Below are 24,698 nucleotides of genomic sequence, written 5' to 3'. Positions count from 1 at the left end.
GCAAGGTCAAGAAGCACCCGTTGGTGATCCTAGTGGGGTTATTCCACCTGGGGCGGGGAGATCCTCTTCCACCGGGGTCCCACAGGCCAATCACAGAGCATGGGCCGGCAGAAGAACTCCTCTTATTGGAGAGCTCATTTGCTGGGATCCCCTCAGGCTGCAGGGAAGCCCTGGCCTCCAGGAGGTGAGTAGCAGCTCTCGTACCTCTTTCTCTGCCTCGTCTTCTCAGTAAACAGCAACTGCTGGTTTAGTCTCTACCACCGCCAGCATCACGAGTTTTCGTGCTTGCTGTGTGGCTTTTAGAAGGACGTCTGAGGTCCTCAGGCTGGGCCCTCTTTTACAAGGATGAGAAAACATTTCTCTCCCAGGGAGTTAAGTACCGCCCCCCTCTGGGTGGTCTCCAGAGCTTACTACTCTGCACCATGTGCTTCTCATATCTAGTGTGCTTTTGCTGGTCTGGGCTCCCTTGCTAGAAAGTGAGCAGATCTCCATTGGGGTTAACTTTCACCCTGGCTGGTCTTTTTTGAGTCCCGTGAGGGCGACCGAATTATCAATCAATCTGTAGGAAAAGCTGTGGGAAAACCCAGATGGCGGTTTATGGTGGATTTGACTGCCTGTTTCATATGGTCCTTTTCTGTGTATTCCGTCTGCAGTGGCAAGCCCTCTCCCTCCTCATTGTTGTACCAAAAATTCCACCCTGGCTGGTGTGACTCAGTGGATTTTGCGCCGGCCTGCAAACCAAAGGGTCGCCGGTTCTATTCCCAGTCAGGGCACATGCCTGGGTTGTGGGTCAGGTCCCCAGTTGGGGGTGCGCGAGAGGCAACCACACATTATTTCTCTCCCTCTCGTTCTCCCTCCCTTCCCTTCTCTCTAAAAATAAATAAGTTCTTTAAAAAATTCCATCAGATTTTATTTCCCTCTCATGTTGTTCTGCTTGTCAAGTGAGAAACTCACCCCTCTCTTCCCCGCGTGAGCTCTTTCAGACAAAACCTGGGTTCTGACTCTCCCAGTTGGCTTTCTAGAAGTAGTTTCCTGGTCCTCTCATCTAGCTCCCAGCCTCCTAACCCCCGAGCCCCTCCACCTTCCATCTTAACTGAAAAACGTGACAGATGCGCAGTCTTCCCCTCTGACAGCGCTCTGTGAGCTGAGTGACACAGTCTCCCTTGTAAGTGTCTCCTCTCAAAACCAACTGCACGCTGGTCGAAGACAGCATTGAAAACGGACAGTATCAGGATGAAATCATCTGTGGTGCTGACTGACACTCAAGCACAGTTTTTGGGATCTGGGGTTTGTATGTTTTTATTACTTTTCCATTTGAGGAGGTGGAGGATGGGCCCTCTCAGCACACTGGGTGTGCAACTTGATGTTTTTTGTTCTCTTTTGACTTTGCATTTTAGCATGAGCATGTGTACAGTACATATTTCATAACCGCCAAGAGCTCTTATTATCCATTGTGTTTTGAAAGATTTTGCATGGCCTATTTTTCTGATTAAAGCTCACCTCTGTTTTTACTAAGCAGTTCTATTTCATCTTGTGACTCATCCTTACTGTTGTCTGAGAATGTAGATTTTAATTTGTTTTTATTTAATTGGTCGAGACCACGTATCAGTGATTGAGAACACAGGTTCTTTTATTTTTAAATTTTATCTTTCAATTACAGTTCACATTCAATATTATTTTGTATTCATTTCAGGTGTACAGAATAGTGGTTAGACAACCATGTGCTTCACAAAGTGCGCCCCCTGGGATTTCCAGTCCCCACCTGGCGCCATACATAGTCACCACAATTTTAAGGACTGTATGCCCTCTGCTGCACGTTACATCCCAGTGACTATTTTGTAACCACAAATTTGTTGTTCTTAATTCCTTCACCTTTTTCACCCCATCCTCCAATCCTCCCCTGACAACCTCAGTCCACAGAGCTCAGCTTCTTGAGTTAAACGTGATAACCATGGCTTTTACTTCCCTGGGCCTTTTACTTCCCTCTGCCTGTGGCCCTGAAACCAGCCCTTGTCATTGTCACCTAGAGCATGTGTTGAAACACAGCCTCCTGGGCCTGTCCTCAGAGTTTCTGACGTGGTAGGTCTGGGTCAAACCTTAGCATCTGCATTTCGCACAAGTTTGCAGATGATGCTGTTTCTCTGGCGGGGGGGGGGAGGAATTGCGGGGCTGGGTAAAAATGGTGATGGAATTAAACAAAAAAAAAACCCCTCTTCCCCAAACTCAGACACAAAACAGCATGGTGATTATCAGAGGGAAAGGGGTAGGTGTGAGGGCAGGCAGAAGGGGGAAATGGGGTGGGGGAAATGGTGACAGAAGACTTGGGGTGGTGAACATACAACAGAATACACAGATGCTGTGTTACAGAGTTGCACCCCTGAAACCTAGACGTATACTTTTTAAGCATAATATTTTTTATTTTACTTTATTTTTATTGCTTTTTCTTTATTATTTTTACTATTACAGATTGCCCCATTTCCCCACCTTTGCCCATCTCCACCCAGCACCCCCCTCCTCAGCCGCCACCGCCCTGTTGACTATGTCTGTGGGTCAAACATGTATGTTCTTTGGCTGACCCTTTTTCCTTTCATCCAGCCCCTCCCCCTCCCCTCTGACAGCTGTCTGTCTGTCCCATGTATCTGTGCCGCTCCCTCTATTCTGTTCCTCAGTTTATTGTGTTCATTAGATTCCACATATAAGTGAGATCATATGGTGTTTGTCTTTCTCTGACTGGCTTATTTCACTTAACATTATATTCTTGAGGTCCAACCATGCTGTTGCAAAAGGTAAGAGTTCCTCCTTTTTTATGGCTGAGTAGTATTCCATTGTGTAAATGTACCACAGCTTTTTTATTCGCTCATCTACTGATGAGCACTTGGGCTGTTTCTAGATCTTGGCTATTGTAAATAATGCTACTATGAACATAGGGTTGCGTATATTCTTCCCGATTAGTGTCTCATGTTTCTTAGTATATATTCCCAGCAATGGGACCACTGGGTCAAAAAAAGATCCATTTCTAATTTTTTGAGGAAATCCCATACTGTTTTCCACAGCGGCTGCACCAGTCTGCATTCCCACCAACTGTGCACAAGGGTTCCCTTTTCTCCGCATCCTCGCCAGCGCTTGTTGTTTGTTGATTTGTTGACGATAGCTGCTCTGACAGGTGTGAGGTGATAGGTCATTGTGGTTTTAATTTGCATTGCTCTGATAATTAGTGATGTTGAGATTTTTTATATTTTTATTGGACATCTGTATGTCTTGTTTGGAGAAGTGTCTATTCAGGTCCTTTGCCCATTTTTTAACTGGATTGTTTATCTTCTCGGTATTGAGTGTGTAAGTCCTTTATATATTTTGGAATTTATCCCTTTATCAGATGTTTCATTGGTAAATATGTTCTCCCATACAGTGGGTTCGCTCAGTAGCATGGCCTGTGTAGAAAAGGCACCCGTCTGGATGAATGTGGCTTCTTTAAACCCTTGGTTGTCGGCCTTCCATTCAGCTCAATCTTCTGATGGTTCTGGGTGTTTTCTGTTTTTGAGGTCTGGTTATAATTCCTTCTATGGTTGTGGGAGGAGGCAAAACATGTCTACCTGTGCCTCCACCTTGACCAGAAGTTTATATGGCCTTTACTATTATTTTAAATTAATATTTACTTATTTTATGAAACATATATAATGTCACTCCAAGGAATTCAATAAAAAGTAGGTTTACAGTTGTTCATATGGAAAATAACACAATAATTAATAAATAATACAAGAATAAATTCTGTTTCATGTCCTCACAACTGTAAACCTGCTTCTGCTCACCTCGTATGTAAATATAATTTCTAGCTGGTTTTACATATGAACTATCATAATTAATACTAGCAATCTGATTAGTGATTACATGCATTTGTATATACCCATGTATGTCATTTATACCAAACCCAGGTTCAGCTGCCGGCTGCTTCGAAAGCCAGCCCCCGAGAGACAGGTGCTGGTGAAAAGGAAAGTGGTTTATTCAAGTGCCAGCCACCTGAGAAGACAGGGGTCTCTTCCCAAAGCCCATCTCCATGTCTTAGTGCAGGCAGATGTGTTTATAAGGAGGGAGAGGGAAAGCAGAACAAAAAGATCAAAGGGAGGGAGTTGAAAAGTTTGCTACATGCAGATAAGCATAAGGACCTTGAAACTGGTCAAGTGATGGTCCGGTTTTTGTTACCCCAGTTTTATGCCTGACAAGGGATCAAACCTGCAACCTAGGTATGTGCCCTGACTGGGGATCAAATCTACAACATTTTGGTGCCTGGGACAAGGGTCCAGCCAACTGAATTCCTGGCCAGGGCATGTAAACTTTAAACTTAGCTCATCAAGTACCCAAACCTGCTAGGATATTGAAGAGAAATCCATGGAAACTATAGAGCAGTTTGGAAAGAACTGATATTATAATAGAGGCTTCCAACCAATGGATGTTCTTTCTCTGCTTGCTGTCAGTTTCTTTGATGCTAGTTAGAAACTTGTAGACCTCTGCGGAGAGACCTGACATGTCATTTTAGATTTATTCTTAGATGTCTCATATGTATATAAAACTGTCCCCCTGGCATATGGACTTGATTCAATAATTTCTAATGGTGTTCATGTACTTTCAGTCCCTATGCAATCATAACTTCCTTTAATCAAGGAATGGACTCTCCCAATAAAGCTCAAACATCATGTGAAGGGAAGAGGACCAGACACAAAAGCTCACATATTTTATAATTTTTTTTTATGTGGAATGTTCCCAAATAGGTAAATCTATGGAGATAATAGTAGATTAGTGGTTTCCGGGGGCTGGGGAAGGGGAAAGTGAGTATTTAATGGGGATTGGGTATCTGTTAGGGGTGATGAAAATAACCTTCAAGACAGTGAAAATTTTTTATGTGTACTGTACCCAAATAAAGTTAAATAGATTAAAGAATACTTAGTTTTCTTTGTCTACAATAGTCTGATCTAGAGAGAACAAATAACCCTGTGGGTCAAGCTGCATCTATGGGTATTTTACAAAGTGCACAGAAATGCAAAGAATAGATAATCTGAAGCTGGATAAGACAGAAGGGATCTAGGAGGTGAGAAAAGTCAGGTGGGGCCCTGGCTGGATAGTTCAGTTGGTTAGAGCATCTTCTTATTACGCCAAGGTTGTGGATTAGATCCCTGGTCAGGACACATACAAGAAGCAACCAATGATGCATCAATAAGTGGAACAACAAATCGATGTTTCTCTCTCTCTCCCCTTTCCCCCCTTTCTCTCTGAAATCAATAATAAAAATAAAGCAGGTGGGCAAATACTGTTTTATAGTCATACGTTTGATGTTTTATACAATACAAGATATTTGTTTCTTCCTGGTATTTCTCTTTCCAATTTAGCATAATCACTGGCACGCCAACTTTCTCCTGTTGCATCTCATTACAGGTGAAAAGGAGAGAGAAACACAATGGAGAAATTTTATCCTATCTGGAAGGATACATTTTGGCGTGGAGATGATGAGTTTCAATATAAAATCACCCAGGGAAGCCCACAATTCACATCGTTCTGGAATCCCAAAACACTCACGCAGCTAAAGCCACTGACCATGGTGCTGAATGGCCCTGCGGGCGTCGGGAAAACCGCGCTGGCCAAGAAGTGGATGCTCCAGTGGAGACAGGACAGTGTCCCCAAGGCACACACGTCCGCCTTCTATCTGAGCTGCAAGGGGCTCGGCCACCAGGGGCCGTGCACGTTTGCAGAGCTGATATCCAGGAGCGGGCCAGAGGCGCAGGAAGCCGGCCCCGAGATTCAGGCCCGAGCGCAGGACATCCTGTTTGTCGTCGACGGTTTCGATGAGCTGCGGGTCCCCGCGGGGGCGCTCCTCCACGACATCTGCGGCGACTGGAAGGCGCGGAAGCCCGTGCCCGTGCTTCTGAGCAGCCTGCTGAAGAGGAAGCTGCTGCCCAAGGCCACGCTGCTGGTCACCACGCGGCCCGGCGCGCTGAGGGAGCTGCGCGCCCTGGTGGAGGAGCCCGTGTTCATCGAGGTGCAGGGGCTGTCGGAGCGCGGCCGGCGCGCGTTCTTCCTGCGGCGCTTCGAGCGCGAGGAGCGCGCCCTGCGGGCCTTCGAGGGGCTGCGGAGCAACCCGGCGCTGTTCCGCCTGGGCGCGGCGCCCGCCGTGTGCGCCATCGCGTGCGCGAGCCTCGGGGAGGACCCGGGCCCCACGTGCCGCACGGCCACCGCGCTCTTCCTGCGCTTCCTGTGCGGCCGCTTCCCGCCGGGCCCCGCCGGGCCGCCCGGGCGCCTGGGGGCCGCGCTGCGCGCCGCGTGTGCGCTGGCGGCGCGGGCCGTGTGGGCGCGGACGTCCGTGCTGCGGGGGCCGGACGTGGGGCGGCTCGGGCTCCCCGAGGCCGCCCTGCGCCCCTTCCTGGACGCGGGCGTCCTGCGGGAGGACGCGGACTGCCAGGGCTGCTGCGCCTTCGTGCACCTGAGCGTCCAGCAGCTCCTGGCCGCCGCGTTCTACGTGCTGGACGGCGGGGGGCCGGGCGCCGGGCGGGGCGCGGGCGACGTGCGGGCGCTGCTCTCCGGGGACGAGCGGCTGCGGAACCCCGGCCTGGCGCCCGTGCGCCGCTTCTTATTCGGCCTCGCCAACGAGCAGCGGGCCCGGGAGCTGGAGGCGACGTTCGGCTGCCGCGTGTCCAGGGGCGTCCGGCGGGAGCTGCTGGCGTCCCTGTCGGGGGCCCGTGAGCCCGGCCCCCCCGCGGCGGACCTGAGGGAGCTGCTGTGCTGCCTGTACGAGTCTCAGGAGGAGCCGCTGGTCCGGGAGGCCGTGGCCCACGTCGCGGACGCGGCCCTGCACTTGCAGAGCAGGACGGACCTGGTGCACGCGGCCTTCTGCCTCGGGCACTGTCACAACCTGCAGAACGTGTCGCTGCAGGTGGAAAAGGGGCTGTTCCTGGAGGGCGACTCCGAGTCACACACGTGGGTGGAGAGGTGAGAACTGTCCCTTCTTGCTCCACCGCTTTTTCCGCCTTTAGCCTCCTCCCCGCTCCATTGGAGGGGACGGTCTCCTGCCCCGTGTGGCTGACGGTCGGTATTTCCTTCTTGCTGGGATTTCTTCCTGCTGCTCACCGTTCGAGACAGATGCCGCAGCGCTCAGGTCAGGAGTTAGGGCTTTGAGACCTTTAACTTTTTTGTCAAGTATGTTGGAATAACATTGACTAATAACATTATATAAACTTGTGGTGTACACCTTTATAATATGACATCTGTATACATCATTGTGTGCTCACCACCCAAAATCAGCCTCCTGTTTTAGTGTTATAGTTTTCATGTGGGGAATGGGTTTAGGGGGTCCCTAGACACACTCAACACTTCATATATGTTTCCTTCCTTCCAATTGAAAAGAAAAGTCCTCACCCAAGGATATATTTGTTGATTTTTAGAGAGAGGCGAGAGGGAGAGAAACATTGATTGGTTGCCTCTTGTACATGCCCCCACTGGGGACTGAACCTGAAACAATAATCAAAAAGAATATATGCACCCCTATGTTCATAGAAGCACTATTACCAATAGCCAAGATCTGGAAACAGCCCCAGTGCCCATCAGTAGATGGGTGGATAAAAAAACTGTGGTACATTTGCACAATGGAATACTACACCGTTATAAAAAGGAGGAACTCTTACCTTTTGCAACAGCATGAATGGACCCGGAGATTGTTATGCTCAGTGAGAGAAGCCAGTTAGAGAAAGGACCATATGATCTCCCATATATGCGGAATCCCACATGTAGTTTTAATAGGTGCTCTTTTTTTTTTTTTTTTTTTGGTCACTTCCTCCCAGGTGGCAACATGACTACCATGCTCTTGGTCTCTGGACGAAACTCTGCTCAGTGTTCAGTTCAAACAAGAGCCTGAGTTGTTTGGAGGTGAGTCAAAGCTTCCTGAGCCCGTCCTCCGTGAGGATTCTCTGTGAGCAGATAACCCGCGTGACCTGTCATCTCCAGAAGGTGGTGTAAGTAGAAGCTGATTTTACAAAGGCTGTTTCCAGGTGTTTTTTTTTAATCCTCTTCAAAGGATATGTTTGTTGATTTGAGACAGAAGAAGTCAGGGGGGGAGGGGGGAGACAGAGAGAGAGTGAGAGCGAGAGAGAAGGTGAGAGAGAGAGAGAGAGAGAAGCATTGATAACACTGATGTGAGAGAGAAATATCAATCAGTTGCTTCCCATATGTACCCTGACAGGAGATGGAACCCACAATGTTACAACCTTTCAGTGTACAGGATGATGCTGTAACCAACTGAGCCACCCAGCCAGGGCTATCCCCAGGCGTTTTGAATGGGAGAGCAATATTTTATTACCTGACCAGGCCCTGAGCAGCCAGGTGCTCAGAATACAGAGAAATAAAATGGTTCCTATATTTAAAGGTGTCCAGCGAGAGAATCATATACAATATTTCCTCACTTATCACAGGTATTATATTCTAGACACACTCCCCCCACCCCGTGAAGTAGGAACCTTACATTTATTCTACACTCTTAAACCTACGTAACTTTAACAACATACGTATACAGTATCACAAAATCCCATGATATAGCAAAAGGTCCGCGATAAATAATAAAATATAATACTTAAAAAAATCCCGCGATATAGTGAGGCCACGATAAGTGAACCACGATATAGAGAGGGACTCCTGTATCTCACGTTGAGTCATTTTTTATGAAATCTGGCCACGAGTTGGATGTTTGCAACATTTGGGTGATGCAACATTAAGTCATTTTCATGAACCGTGGCCAAGAGTTTGGATCCTTCCATACATCTGCTGTGAGGCAGGTTTGAATCTTGGCCCCTAGGACTTACAGGCACATGAATGTCAGAAGTAGACCTGGGTGGGTTTTGGGAAATCTTCCAGAGAGAAAAGTTTCCAATACATGAATAAGGATTTGTTGCTGAAAACTAACAGACTCACAGATACAGAGGAGAGACTGGTGGTCACTGGATGGGAGGAGTATTGGGGGGCTGGGTGAAAAGAGTGAAGGGATTGAGAAGTACAAATTGGTTGTTACAGAATAGCCATGGGGATGTAAAGTCCATCATGGGGAATGAAGTCAATAATATTGTAATAACTCTGTGTGGTGCCAGGTGGGCACTAGACTTATGGAGGGGAATCCCTTCATAAATTATATAAATGTGTAATCACTGTGTGGTACCCTTGAAACGAACATACTATTGAATGTCATCTGTAATTGAAAAATTAAAAAAAGTAAACAAAATAAAAAGAAGAAAGTGAGGAAAAAGAGAATGCGTTGGTGAGGCAACAATGAACTTATAGTAGTGTGTGGATTGAGAAGTGACCCTGAATGAGGTGGGCTGTGGCAGATGTGAATCATGACGTGGGCCACCTGGGCAGGTGACTATGAGGACACCCTTTTCAACCAACACAGGTTCAAGGGATATCCTTTCTCAGTTGCTGAAACTTTCATTTAAACCAATAAGACTTAAAAGCCTTAATGAAGTAATTGAAAATGTAACAATAGCTGTGCCCCACAGCAGTGGACTGTACCTGCTGATGTCAGGTGACAGGTAGCAACAAAATCTGGCATAGACTGGTACTGACACAGGTGCCAACTTATTCTGTGTGGCCTTCAAAAGCTTAAATCGCTCTGGCTTGTCAGGCGTTACAGAAAACAAGGCTTAGAAGACACTCTGGTCCTGGCTGGGTAGCTCAGTTGGTTAGAGCATCATCCCAATACGCCCAGGTTGTGGATTTGATTTCCAGTCAGGGCACATACAAGAATCAGCCAATGAATACATGAGTAATTGGAGCAACAAATCAATGTCTGTCTGTCTGTCTAAAAAATCAATAAATTTTTTAAAAAAGGAGATGCTTCTAATTTGTGTCATGGACAACAGGGTAGGGATTGACTGTGGGAGCAGAGTGGGCAGTGGGGGGGGCAGAGGAGAACAAAGGGGGAAAATTGGGACAACTGTAATAGAACAGCAATAAAATATTTATTAAAAAAGTTTAGGACAACTTAAGGAAGGGTTCTGGGCAGGTTGGTGTCTCCCTTATCCTGACTCTCTCTGTGCTGGAAATTTAATTTTGAAGCTTCTTTCAGATGAGCCCCAGGGAATATTTCCTCCCTAAAAAATGAAGGGTCGAGAATGATAAGACCCATTACAGGTTTCAGAAGAAAAGTAGTTTACAACAGGAGGAAAGATGGTGTGGTTTGAGGGTACTACATAAAAACAGGTTTAAAAGCTCTAAAGATACAGTGGAAATGAGAGTGTAGTAGAAGAGGTGGTAATGTGGGTGCTGATTGTATCTCAGATTAGGGTGGATTCAGCGTGTTTTAAAAAGAGGCCCTGAGAACAGTCCTCTTCCCCAGCGATCTCTTACTATGGACCCAGGACAATTCCCAAGCCAGCATCTCCATTATCGTATAACGAGGTTGATGGACGCTTATGTGACAGGTGGCACAGCCCAAGTGCTAGGAAAATATTACTATATTTTATTCATCAACATGTAATTTTTAAAAAATTAAATTTATTGCGGTGACATTAATTAATAAGATTATATAAGATTCAAGTGCACAATATTTGAAATGTTGAGTTATTTCTCGTTTTTGTTGTGTTCATTCATTTATTTTGTCTTTTAGATTCTACATATAATTGAAATCATAGGGTACTTGTCTTTCTCTGACTTATTTCACTTAGCCTAATACCCTCTAGGTCCGTCCATGCCATCGCAAATGGTGAGATTTCATTATGTTTTTATGGCTGAGTAATATTTCGTTATATGTGTACTACATAGTCTTTATCCAATCATCTATCAATGGACATTTGGGTCTTGTTTTCTTACCTATTCAGCTACTCCAATCTTTTGATTGGAGCACTTAACCCATTGACATGCAAAGTAATTATTGATAAGTATGTAGTTTTTGCCATTCTTGAAGCCCAGAGTTTGATTAGAGAAAACCCATGTTCTATATTGTTTAGAACTTATCTTAATCCCATTTAAAATTCCAATGTCATCCTAGATGACAAGAAAATTAAAAAAAAAAATAAAAAAACAACCCTCTTGACCCAAACCATCAAGGAGCCTGCAACTTATTTGCTAACTTAGAAACCAGAACTTACTGTGGCCTACATCATCAACACTTTGTAGAAATACAGAGACTGCAGTGGGGTATGGACAGAAGAGATTTATTGTTATTAGAAATAGGCAGTAGGCACTGAGGGATTGAAGAAGTTTGTGAGCTGAACAGTGAAGGAAATGGTATAATACAAAAACATAAGGAGGGGGATATTTCATCCGGGGAAGAGCATGAGCAAAGAGAAGGGTGTGCTAACCTCCTCCTCATCTGATTCCATCTCCCCCACAATGCCACGTACTTCTTCCATTCACAGCCCTCAGTTTTCTCATTTCCATCCATCATTCCATTGACTTGTCCTTCAAGTCAGTGTATCGGGCCATTTCCCCCTTTTCTATCTTTAGACTTGTGACATCTCATTAGGTGTTCAGAGCCCCAACCCCCTTCGGCACCGAGATGGAATCCCTCCCTTCTTCCATGTTTCCTAGGATTAAGAACGTCTCCCCCGCCGACGTGTATCGGGACTTCTGTCTGGCTTTCATTGGTAAGAAGACCCTGACCCACCTGATCCTGGAAGGCGGTGTCTACGGTGATACGATGTTACTGCTGCTGTTGTGTGAGGCCCTGAAGCACAAGGCGTGCAACCTGCAGTATCTCAGGTAGATCTCATGTCACCGCTATGCGCTGGGCACCCCTCTGATTGGACGTCATGTCATGCCACACGGGAGAGAGTATTCTTCAATAGAACCTGGGCGTGGTTTCAGCCTCCATGCTCCCTCCAGTTATCTGGTCTACTGCACTGAATAATGAGTCCTAAATGCAAAGAAACACCCAGAATCTTGTGCCATCCTCTAGGTTAGGGATGTAGCATTTCAGGTGGCACGTTGCCTTTGTGCTGTGATTTAGAGCAGCCATTGACCTAACCTGGCCACTCAGTGACCCTGTAAAGCATCGAGAGTCCTGGTTCCTGGTGGCTCACTGGTTTGAGACACTCCCCCTTCCTCAGTGAATGATCATAACGAATGCTGTGATTATCATCACCCCCCACCCCCTCCCGCTGCCCCTCAACTCACTTGAGTAGCAACCAGAGATACTGGCTGGTGGCATGGGTATTTGAATTTTGAAATGGGCTCAAATCCTTGATATTGAAGACCTATATGATCTTTACTCATAAAATGGTATTTTGAGAATTCAGTGAAATGTGAGATATGAACTGCTTTGCATAGGGGCCAGACACAAATGGTAGCTCTTACCATTATTGATAATTTATTGTATGATGGTGCTGTTTTCACTTAATTGGAACATCAGCTGATAAATGATGTTTCTAAAAGATACATTGAGGCTTCAAAATGACAAATGGCTGATATGGAATCTCCAATTTATGTTCACATGATTTGAGACATTTTAAGTTCCACCTTGTACTCCAATTACGTACATAAACTTATAAGGTCCTCATTTTATGTTAAGCTCCGAGAGAAGAAAGCTACTAATTTAAGCACTCCGATTTTGCCTGTGGCATGCATCTGACTGAACACAGGATGTGAGTGGGTTATTTTCTTTGTTTGCTTGACATGGAGGTATTGTCTCTCCCCAAAGTAAAAATGGGGAAAATATTACAAAGTTTAAATAACTTGCAAAGATTTTGGGCGCAGTAAGAAGCAGAACCATGATCAGACAATAAGCTTGTCCTGGAGTCTCAAGTTCTTATCTCTTGACTGTAAGAGTAGCAAGGTTTCAGAGTCTAACAGAATGGACTAGTGGATGGTCTCAATGGCCTCCAAAATATTGGTATCCCATCATGTCTTATCAGCAGGAGTTCCCAATTCTCCTTATCCTTGCAACACTTAAGTGCAAGAACTTTTGGACCTGGCTGCCTAAAGGTCAAATTGTACTTCCATTAAAAAAAAAAAATCCTCACCCAAGGCTACGTAAACACTGATGTGAGAGAGAAACATTGATCAGTTGCCTCTTGTACACACCCAGAGTGGAGATTGAACCTGCAACCCAGGTATATGTGAACCCACAACTTTTTGGTGCACAGGATGATGATACTCCCAACCAACCGAGCCACCCAGCCAGGGCCATACCTCCTTGTTTCAATTTTCATATTCCCTAATGACATTAAATTTTTTGAGTATCAGGCATCAAATTTCCCCTTATAGTATCATGTATTTAGACCTAAGTGATTAGGACAAACTCAGTCAGGGGAAGTGACTGTATTAAAAAATGAGATGTAAAAAAGAGCAGGTGCCCTAGCTAGGTGACTCAGTTGGCTGGAGTGTCATCCCATATACCAAAAGGTTGTGGGTTCAATCCCTGGTCAGGGCACATACATAGGTTGTGGGTTTGATCCCTGGTCACAGCATGTATGGGAGGCAACCAAGTGATGTTTCTCTCTCATGTCAATGTTTCTCTCTGTCTCTATCCCTTCCTCTATCTCTAAAATCAATAAAAAAAAAACAACAACTTATCCTCAGGTGAGATTAAAAAAATAAAAAATAATGCTGTTGAAACTTCACACGGAATCATTTTACAGACTTGAGACGAGGCTGGATGTTGATTGAATGACCATGGGGATACTTGAAGAAGCAAAGGAGATCAACTGTCTCCAATGACTCAGGCTAGGGTTGAACACATATTGGAGTAGAATGTGATGAATATCAAGGGCACAGTCTTTGGGGTCTCTCTGTCTTCCCCGGAGAATGACTTGCTCCCATGTGCCTCACAGGTTGGGGTCTTGCTCTGACATCCTTCAGCAGTGGGATGATTTCTGTTTGGCCCTCAAAATCAACCAGTCTCTGCAATTCCTGGACCTGACCACCAGTGAGCTCCGGGATGAGGGTGTCAAGTTGCTGTGTGCCACACTGAGACACCCAAAATGTCTCCTGCAGAGGTTGTCGTAAGTCTCTCTTCCGTGGACCATTTCTGTTTTAGTTCTGGGTCACAGAGAGCAGTGGTAACACCGGACATTCAGGGAAACCTGTGTGGGGCCTTCTTCTGATGTAGACAACACATGGTGTCCATTTTTGGTCCCAGGCAAGTGAATCATCCATTTTTCTTCCCTTTCTCTCATTGCTGATCCTTCATGGTGCAAGATAGAGAGGGTGGGGGGTTAACGAGAAGAGCTATCAGTCAAGAAGGTTGGCCTTCGGACATCCTATCACCATCTTACCATGGATGTGGTGCTTTTGCAGGTTGGAAGACTGTCACCTCACAGGAGCCTGTTGCAAGGACCTCTCTTCTGCTTTGATTGTCAACCAGAGGCTGACACACCTGTGCTTGGCCAAGAACGACCTTGGGGATGACGGGGTGCAACTTCTGTGCGAGGGCTTGAGTTACCCTGACTGTCAGCTGCAGACCCTGGTGTAAGTCCTCATAGGCTCTCTTTCTGTGTGTGTGTGTGTGTGTGTGTGTGTGTGTGTGTGTGTTCAGGACACAGAACAGATACGAGACCCCTTAATTCTACTTGAATGAAACTGGCAAGAGCCTGTGACAAATATGGAAAAAATTGGGTAGAAACAGAGGTGTTAACATTTGTCTGCCTTTCAGGGCAGAGTTTACTTTCTGGCCTCTTCATCACTTGGGAACTTGGTCAGGTTGGTTCTCAGGTGTGACGTCTTGTGTATGTTCTTTGCGTTTGCATGACATCCTCTTTCCTGGAGTTGGGAATGAATTGAGTTCTAGGGTATGAGCTGAAAATCTTTTTGTTGCTGAAAAGAGCCAGAGGGTAAGTATTTTAGGCTTTGTGGGCCATGTGGTCTCTGTTCCATTTGTTCAACTCTGCTACTGTCACACGACTATGGAGGGGAATGAGTGTGGCCATGTTACAATAAGTCATTATTTTCAAAAAACGGGTGGTGGGATGGATTTGGCCCATGGGCTGTAGTTGGCTGACCTTGTGACCTGGGAACAAGCTCAGCATGGACTCCCTGTGCCCATTAGCATCACAGGCAGGGTGACATTCAAGAGATTGTGTAGAGTTGGAGGCTCTTTCTGCTCAGAAATTCTATCTGGTTTTGACTTTTCAGGGGCGTTTGCTCTCCTAGAAAACTGCTGCATCCCAATGATCTCTATGGCTTCTAGCTGGTCCTAGAAACATCTGATGTGTCAATCTAGGATATATCACAGGGACCCAAGTAAAGCAAAAGGAATATAGTCAATAATATTATAATAACTATGGTGCCAAGCTTATTGGAGGAATCACTTTGTAAGTTATATAAATATCTAAGCACTATATTCTACACCTGAAATGAACACAATATTGCATGTTAACTGTAACTGAAAAATAAACTTAAAGAAGTAAAAAATAAAAGATATACCTTAATCCAGACATATGCCCATAGTTTAAGTCTGAAAAGGAAAAATAAGTATTCAGCTTATAGTTGCAGTTAGAAAAAAATGAAAAGAACAATCATATCCCTCCTAAACAAGCATTCATTGGAAGGAAATAAAATTCCATACATGATGTTGCAAGGTAGATAGCCCTATGTGAAAGAGTTAGGCTCTTGACCTGACTCTATGCTGCTATTCTAGGAACACCTGTATTTTAGGAGGTGTGTGTGTGTGTGTGTGTATTCATAATAAAAGGTGGTGGTCAAAGGCCCGTCCCCCCACCCCCTCCCACCTAGGCAGGTGGAGATAGCATACCCATCATTTCATGTGCATGTTACGTGCAAGCCTGTTGGAAGTAGATGGCTTGAGGTAGAAGCTACATGGTATTGGAAGTAGCAGCTGCTTCTTAGGGTGTATCTCACAGGTGGGTAACAGACTTCTCTCCTTATGACTGTCTCGCTAGGTTGTATCAGTGCAGCATAACCAGACGTGGCTGCAAACACATCTCAAAGCTTCTCCAGGGAGACTCCAGCTTGATGCACTTGGACCTGAGTCTCAATCCCATCGATACAGGATTGTGGTTTCTCTGTGAGGCTCTGAAGAAGCCAAATTGTAACCTGAAATGCCTAGGGTAGGTACTGTGCTCCTTTTAAAGGTGTTTTGGAAATATGTAGTCTTTCTGAAATATTTTGGGATATAGACCATAATAGTATCTTTCCTGGTCCATCGTTAGGAGCAAATCCCTGCAGAAATTGTGTACAGGTAACTGGGTGGCTACAAAGTCATTCAGGAGGTCTGGTGGACTTCAGGAATAAACTGCTTCTGCTGGGCTTAGCAATTAGAACACAGTGGACCTGCCCAAATTTTGGTGCGCAGAGACCACAGCTGGTCCTACCCTCAGGAAATGCAGCATCTTCGTCAGCAGGATGATGGCCTCTGCCTCACATTTCTCTTTAAGTCTCCATCGAAGACATCTCACAGATGCAACCTACTATGCAGCTAGAACCCTACCGGGAAGAGAGCCTGGGCCATGTATGTATTTCCTCAGCCTTGCAGAGAGTGGGAAGAACACCAGAACACAAAGTGCTTGTTTCCCATCTTGTCTCTACTGGGGAACTCTTCAGAGTCATGAGCCACAGCGTGGTGTCCCAGCCACACTGCCTTTCTGCCCCTGTGTCCATAATGGTTCACTCACCACTGTCCTTTAGTTTTTCTTATATCATCTTCCCAACGAGGAATTCGCTGACCACCATCAACCCACCTAATCTCCTCTCTGGCTGCCTCAGCCAAAGAACTGACCCATGTTGTCTTCAAATCAACATGTCCTAATGTCCAACGTTACCAAAATAAGCTCCGTGATGAAGACAATTTTTGTTCTGGCCAGATGGCTCTGTTGGTTGGGACATCATCCTGCACACCAAAAGACTGTGGGTCTGATCCCTGGTCGGGGCCCCTACAGGAGGCAGCCGATTGATGTTTCTCTCTCACATCAATGTCTGTGTGTGTGTGTGTGTGTGTGTGTGTGTGTGTCTCCCTTTCTTCTCCTTTCTCTAAAAGCAATAAACATATCCTTGGGTCGTCGTTGGCAGCCGTCCGTCTCGAGAGACGATGGTGTAGCTTCTTAAGAGTCTATCTGCACCGCCGAGAATGGCTGTGCAGTCCGACTCGGGAGTGACACGGTATCTGTCTCCTCCCGTGTTGAATCGACATCTTGCGATGATGCTGGAGTGTCCTCTCCAGTGAAGCTGAAGCTACAGAGCCTGGGCAGGGTGATATGGAGGGTCTGCTGTTGCCCATGCAGCAGACCCCCCCTCTCTTCGCAGCTGAAGGGTCCAAGGGAAAGACGGAGTCAATACAGCTTGGCTTCAGGTGCGCCGCAGGAGTTGCCGGTGTTGACTACAACGTCAAACCGCCTTAGGGACTCCGGCTCCGGATTTTCTGTCGGGGTTTACTCCCTTAGCCTTTCCCCTGAAGAGGTATGCTGCAAGGCAGCGGAGGTTTTTTGGAGTCAGAGTTTTCCTTCTCTGATGTGCCCTGACTGGAAGATCGAACCAGCGACACTTAGCTCGCAGGCCGACGCTCAATCCACTGAGCCAAACCAGCCAGGGTTAAGAAACCCACAATTTCCCCCCATATCTTCCCTACTAGGTCCCTGGCAGGTCAATGTCGCTGGCAACCGCTATGTCCTGAATAATGACTTGCTCGGCCAGTGACCGACACCTGTTCTCTTTCTCCACAGGCTCCATGGCTGTTCCATCTCGTCTTTCCAGTGTCAGGATCTTGCCCCTGTTCTCGCCAGCAACCAGAAGCTGGAGACTCTGGACTTGGGCCAGAACACATTGGAGCAGAGTGGAATCACGGTGCTCCTGGAGGCTTTGAAACAAAGTCAAGGTCCCTTAAAAACCCTCAGGCTGAAGACAGATGGGTCCAGTGAGGAAATCCGGAAGCTGCTGCAGGAGCTGAGAGAGAGCAACCCCAAGCTGACAGTCGATTCTCAGAATGCCAGGGCGACCAGATCCTCCTCTCGTGACTTCCTTTTCTGGACACCCTGAGATAATTCTCTGAAAAGTTACATGTCTCTCTGATGTCTCCCTGATAAGGGCCAAACAGTCAAAGGTTACTTACTGTGTCAAAATAGAGAACTGAGCACTGGCTTACACGCTCCGGTTTATAGGAAATTCTGCACAAGTCACGTACCCACTTTATGTGTCTGTTTTCTTTCACAAGGATGCAGGATAATAAAAGGCAAAGCATGATGTGTGTAGTTGCATTTATTAATAGACCCTAAAGCTAACATAGCATAAACTTGATACTTGCCACACTTAGTCTAGGAAAAAACATTGCAGCGTTTACAGATGATTGCTGATTTTTGTTCCTATTTTTCTGCCCTACCTCAGATATTTCGTGGGCCCCATGAATTTACATGATTGGTGTGGTTTGTGGTTTTATGATATTCTAATGTAGGAGTTGGTAAACTTCCCTGTCCCCTCCCAAGTGGTCTTTATTTACTATTTTTTAATTTATTGTTCTTTCTTTATTTTTATTGCTGACACTACTACTGATGTCCTCATTCTCCCCCCTCTTGCCCACCTCCCCCCTGCCCCCACACACTGTTGTCCAGTGTCTATGGGTAGTGCATACATGTTCTTTGCCTAATCCCTTCACCTTCTTTCCTCCAGTCCTCCCCCCCTCCTCCAACAGCGGCCAGTCTGTTCCATGTATTTGTACCCCTGTTTCTATTTTATTCATCAGTTTATTTTGTTCATTAGATTTCACATATAACTGAGATCATATGGTGTTTGTCTTTCACTGACTGCCTTATTTCACTGAGCATAATACTCTCCAGGTAGAAGAGGGGAAAGGGAAGATAAATGGCGATGGAAGGAGACTTGACCTGGGGTGGGAGATTTTTTTGAAGGGATTATTATTATTTTAAGTATAATGTATTGATTATATTGCTGCAGTAGTCCCAATTTTCTTTTCCCTTTGCTACCCTGCACCCAGTAGCCCCCTTCCCTCCAGCAATCCCACCCCCCTTAGTTCATGTCTATGGGTCATGCATATAAGTTCTTTGGCTTCACTCTTTCCTATATTATTCTTAACACCCCTCTGTCTATTTTGTACCAACCGATTATGCTTCCCAATCCCTGAACCATTTCCCCATTTCTCCCCCTCCCCACTCCCAGCTGCTAACCCTCCAAATGATCCCCATGCCTATGATTCTGTTCCTGTTCTGGTTTGCTTAGTTGGGTTTTGTTTTTATTTTTTAGATTCAGTTGTGGATAGTTGTGAATTTCTTGTCATTTTAGTGTTCATAGTTTTGATCTTCTTTTTCTTAAATAAGTCCCTTTAACGTTTCATATAATAATGGCTTGGTGGTGGTGAACTCCTTTAGCTTTACCTTGTCTGGGAAGCACTTTATCTGCCCTTCCATTCTAAATGATAGCCTTGCTGGATAGAGTAATCCTGGTTGTAGGTCCTTGCTTTTCATCACCTTGAATACTTCTTGCTAGTCCCTTCTTGTCTGCGAAGTTTCTTTTGAGAAATCAGCTGATAGTCCAATAGGCACCCCTTTCTAAGTAACTCTGCTTTTCTCTTGCTGCTTTTAGAATTCTCTTTATCTTTCACCTTTGGCATTTTAATTCTGATGTGTCTTGGTGTGGTCCTCTTTGGGTCTAGCTTGTTTGAGACTCTCTGTGCTTCCTGGACTTCTATGTCTATTTCCTTTTCCAAATTTGGGAAGTTTTTCTTCATTATTTTTTCACATAAGCTTTCAATTTCTTGCTCTTCCACTACTCCTTCTCACAGCCCTATGATTCAGATGTTGGCACATTTAAAGTTGTTCCAGAGGTTCCTAAGCCTCTCCTCTTTTTTTTTTTTTTCTTTCAATTCGTGCTTCCTCATTCTGCACTGGTTGACTGTTGTTTTCTTCCTTATGTTCCTAATCAGTGATTTGAACCCTGGTTCCCTTCCCTTCACCATTGGTTTTGTGTGGATTTTCCTTCATTTCATTTAGCACAGCCTTCATTTCTTCCCTTATGCGTTTGCCCTACTCAAGCATATCTGTCAAGCCTGTGTGCATCTTAATCACCAGTGTTTTGAACTCTACATCTGTTAGGTTGGCTCTCTCCTTGTCACTTAGTTCTGCCACTGGAACCTTGATCTGTTCCCTCTTTTTGGCAATACTTCCCTGTCTCCTCATCTTGACAGGCTCCTGTGTTTGTTTGTTTCTGTGTCTTAGGTAGAGCTGTCGCACCTGTTGCATTGTAAGGGGCGGAACCTTAGGGATTCGTCAGTACAGGGCGATCTGTTTCACCACGTTGTGGGGCAGTATGTGGGGAGGAGTCTGAGAGGGAACAATGCCGCCTGCCCAGCACTCTCCCCTTCTCCAGGCACCTTTCCCACTTACAAATGGGACTGGTGCCTCTCTAGCTGTTGCCCTGGCCGTCGTTCCCAGAGTGGGTGGGTCTGTGGATGTTCTAGGACTGTGGGGGCCCTTTAAAGAAGCGGACTCTACTGAGAGACTGGCAGTTTCTTTCTCCACCCCAACCCCCACTTGTTTGCACAGTGAGAAGCAATGAGGCTTGATTTTCCCCGGTGCTGGGACTGTGAGGTGTGCTGTCTGATGCCGGGAGCGCTCCCCAGGTGTCCCTCCCTACTTTTTAAACAATGTGACTGTGCTTTCTGCCAGCCTGCCACTGCTGCAGCTGCCGCTGCCACCACACCACATCCTCTATGCCCTGGCTCTGCCCCTCCTACCTGTCTGGATGAGTATTTCTTCTTTATATCTTTGTTTGTTGGACTTCCATGAAGCTTAATTTTCTGAAACTTCTGGTTGTCTCTAGTTCTGAGGTAGTTGTATGTCTCCTTAATTGTGGAGGGAGATGCAGTGTGTCTGTCTAGGCCTCCATCTTGGGCCGAAGTCTTTTTTTTTTTTTTTTATTGTGGCAAAATACACATAATATTAAAGTACTGTTGTAATCATTTTACTTTTTAAAAAGATTTTATTGATTTATCTTTAGATAAAGGAAAATGGAAGGAGAAAGGGAGGGAAAGAAATATCAATGTGCCACTGTCTCTGGCATGGCCTCAACCGGGGGCCTGGCTCACAACCCAGGCATGTGCCCTGACCGGGAATCAAACCAGCGACCTTTGGTTCACAGGCCAGCACTCAGTCCACTGAGCCACACCAGCCAGGGCTGTTGTAATCATTTTAAACTGTACAGTTCAGCAGCCTTTGGAATATTCACGATGTTGTGCAAGCGTCACCACTGTCTATTTTCCAGAACTTTCTCACCCTCCCATGAAAAGAAACCCTCTTCCCATTAAGCAGTCCCTCTGCGGTCCCCCTCCCCCACCCCCAGAAACCACAAATCTGCTTCCTGTCTCTGAACTTGACTAATCTGGATTTTTAGGCTGACAACACAGTGTGCTCCCTGCGTTTAGTGCACAGAGACCAGGGTAATGCTAAACACCCCACAATGTACACGGCAGTCCTCACCACGCAGAATGACTGGAGGTCAGCTGAGCTGGGGGCTCCTGCTGCCTGTCACCACTCAGCCAACAAGCAGAGACAGGGATTGGAGTGTAACTGAGTCTTTATTAACATCAGAGGCTGGCAATCTGAGAAGGTGGCGGGTACCACCCCTCACATCCCCCTCCTTCCTGTGAGTCAGGAGCAAGCTTCTGTAGAGGACACATGGGAAGGGGATGTGGGAAGGAGCGCACGGCGGGGGTTGGGGTGGGGGGGTGGGGGCTGCGGCTCTGGTGATGTGCAGTCTTTGGAATTTGAGTCCTTGTAGGTGTTTTGGTCTTGAGGAAAAGCTTTATTACTGGTTCCTGGAATAGGACGGTCAGCATTCTGATAAAGATCTCCAAGCCAGTTAAGCGGTGCCTGGTGTGCGTCATCCCGGCGTTTCTGGGTTTTTCGGGTCCGCTGTGGATCAGCCCCTGCATTCCTGGCGACCAGTGCTGGGTGAAAAGTCCCTTTGTTTTTTCCTGGTCAACTGTTCACTGCCACAGAATCTCAGCCAGAACATGAAGTTAAATAAACATATCCATTTGATTAATGGGTTATATATTTTGTTAGTAAGCATCGAAGGCTACAATGGAGAGAAAACGCAGCTGCCCCCCAAAGGACTTTCTCTCATTCCCCCTCTCATGTCCACCCCGCTCAGGTGGAAAACACCTCCTCTTGGCTGAGAGCAGGCGACTCTTTTAGTCTGAGGGGTGTCTGCAGGCTAGGCCCCTCCCTGGGTCCCCGCGCTGGGCAGCTACAGACAGGGAGGAAGAGGTTCTTCTTGCTTCTCTTCTTACCAGACAGCAGGTGCTAGAAACCTCAGCCTCACCTGTCAGGGGAGCCCCACACCTGTAGCTCCACCTGACCGGGCAGCACCAATCCCTCTCTCCAGGGTTCAGCTCTGCAGGGTTGCCACCTCCCACGTCCCCACCCTGCCGAGCCCGGTGAGCCTCCAAGGGGGTGGAGGGCCGCACGAGGCCCAGAAAGGAGGAAAACTGGGTTTTGGGCTGATCTCATGAGGGCTTGTTCAGGCCTGCGTGTGAGGCAGAGACCTGGCCCTGGACGGGGAGGCCTTCCCCGACCTCTTAGTGATTGAGCCTTCTTCTTCAGTACAAGCCAGCTGTGGGGACAGATCTGGGGCCTCGCGCTCACTGCTCTGAAAGTCTCAGCGGGGAGAATGGCGTGGGGAGCTGAATCCCGGGAGATTCAGGGTGAGATGGTTCTTCCCAGGAACACTGGCCAGACATTCGCTTCCAGCTGGCCCTGAGTCCAAACACGAGGTGGGCGACATCACCTGTCTCGTTGGGGTCCTTCAGAAAGCGAACAGTCCATCATAGACCCAGCGGGGAGCCAGAGGTGGGACAGTCCATCATAGACCGCGGGGGGGGGCAGAGGTGGGACAGTCCATTATAGATCAATGGGGATGGGTGGGACAGTCCATCATAGACCCCGGGGGGGGGGCAGAGATGGGACAGTCCATTATAGATCAATGGGGATGGGTGGGACAGTCCATCATAGACCCCGGGGGGGGCAGAGATGGGACAGTCCATTATAGATCAATGGGAATGGGTGGGACAGTCCATCATAGACCCCAGGGGGGGCAGAGATGGGACAGTCCATCATAGATCAATGGGGGTGGGTGGGACACAATGGGTGGGACATTCCATCATGCCCGAGGGGGAACCAGTAGAGTCATGCTGACCCTCGCATCCTGACTCTGGCAGGGTCTCGCTCAGAACATGCCCGCATACTGCTCTGGAACCCGGGCTATAGCCCCCGGGTCTCTCTCTAGCCCAGTGGTCCTCATCTGTGGGTGATACTTCTCTCCCCCACTCCCCAACTCCAAGTCTGGATGTTACAGAAACAGGGGAGTCCAAAAATCCCCAGAGTTTGCGGCTGGGGAATGGGGAGAAGGAAGCAGCCTTCAGAATGCCTACACACGCCCGAGGCTGGTGGCTGGTGTCTTTCATTATGCAAAATTGCTTGGATGCTTCCAAGGCCTCAGGTGGATGGGAGGGGTCTTGAACCAGGGGACGGTATGGAGAAAGCACGCAGAGCCTGCATGGGGTTCTGTGAATGGTCAGAACTGTTGGCAACACCCCCTGCGTCAGAGGACGCAGTCAGGGATATATAGGCAGCTGTGAACACTTTAGGGGGGGCATGCTCTGGGGCTGTCTCCCTCGCTGGCGGGTGTTCGCAGGGGTGCTCTGGAGAAGGAGATGAGATCCATGCGGTTTACAGAAAGAAGACAGTTTGCAAGGAGGCTGAGAGTCCCGGCGGTTTTGTATTGAGAGCTGAAGGGCACCACAGCAAAGAAAGGACCTCCCCAATCAGATTGAGTGATTGGCAGCTGCTGGTAAAGCTGAACTGTGTTTGGGAAGGAGGGAAACGGTGTTTCTGACCCCCCTAAGGCTGGCTAGGTTTGGTAGAAGGAAGGCAAGAATATGTGTAACTGTTAAATAAACAATTTTCTTTTCACTCAACTGAAGTATTAAAGAGTTGTAATTCTGGTGGCGGCCAATCGGACCCTAACTAAAGAGCCTGTGGGTTTGTTTTCGATTGGAGCAGCCCAGGGGCTCTGTAACACGGAGACATTTTTGGTTGGCACAGATGGGGGAGGGCAGGCTGCTGGGATCTGCTGGGTAGAGCACAGAGATGCTGCTGAACACCCCCCAGTGCCCAGTACAGCCCCTCCCCCACTCATACGACAAAGAATTACCTGGTCGCCAATTTCAACAGTGCTGAGGTTGTGAAACCCTGGCTTAGGTGACTCTTTGCCAGAAATGAAAGACCACCTTCGACCACTCCATTGGGCTGCAAGTCCAGGGCGATTCTCCAAACTCAGCTTGGAGACAGACACCCCTGTTTTTAGAGGACTCTACCTTAGGTTCCATGTCAAGGAGAAGAGGCAACACAAAGATGGGCAAGGTCAACAGACTGAACTACTTTACAAACAGAAAGGTATCTGGTCCTGCGACCTCTCTGCCCACCTTTCACAATGGCTTCTCTGGAGCCTTCTGCTACTTCCCAGAGGGTCACCCCCTCAGGCTCTGCACTTGCTGTCCTTTGTCTGCGGGGCGGGTGTTCTGGATGTCGCAGCTCTTTCACACATGTTCCTTCTTAGCATGGTCACCACCCCGTCGTGAGCTGCCCCTTCTATTCAGGACCCTCCCCGTCATCACCCTGTTTATAGCCTCCTAAGCCAGTGGTTATCTGGGGGGTGATTTTGTCCCCACGGGGACACTTGGAAATGTTTAGGGATTTTTTGGCTGTCACGGT

General features: G+C 47.1%; 1 protein-coding gene across 1 annotated transcript; it reads left to right on the top strand.

Moving 5' to 3' along the window:
- Positions 1–5,446: 5,446 nt before the first annotated feature.
- On the top strand, positions 5,447–17,952 carry NLRP7 (NLR family pyrin domain containing 7). Its single transcript, XM_090259247.1, has 7 exons — positions 5,447–6,972; positions 7,821–7,991; positions 11,557–11,727; positions 13,797–13,967; positions 14,263–14,433; positions 15,864–16,031; positions 17,640–17,952. The coding sequence occupies exons 1-7, from the start codon at positions 5,447–5,449 to the stop codon at positions 17,950–17,952; spliced, it is 2,691 nt and encodes an 896-aa protein (XP_090115373.1).
- Positions 17,953–24,698: the final 6,746 nt, after the last annotated feature.

The sequence above is a fragment of the Furipterus horrens genome, unplaced genomic scaffold, assembly GCF_987537825.1.
Source record: "Furipterus horrens unplaced genomic scaffold, mFurHor1.1.pri manual_scaffold_13, whole genome shotgun sequence".
In the NCBI taxonomy this organism is placed as follows: domain Eukaryota; kingdom Metazoa; phylum Chordata; class Mammalia; order Chiroptera; family Furipteridae; genus Furipterus; species Furipterus horrens.
This window is presented reverse-complemented; position numbering and strand designations above follow the sequence as displayed.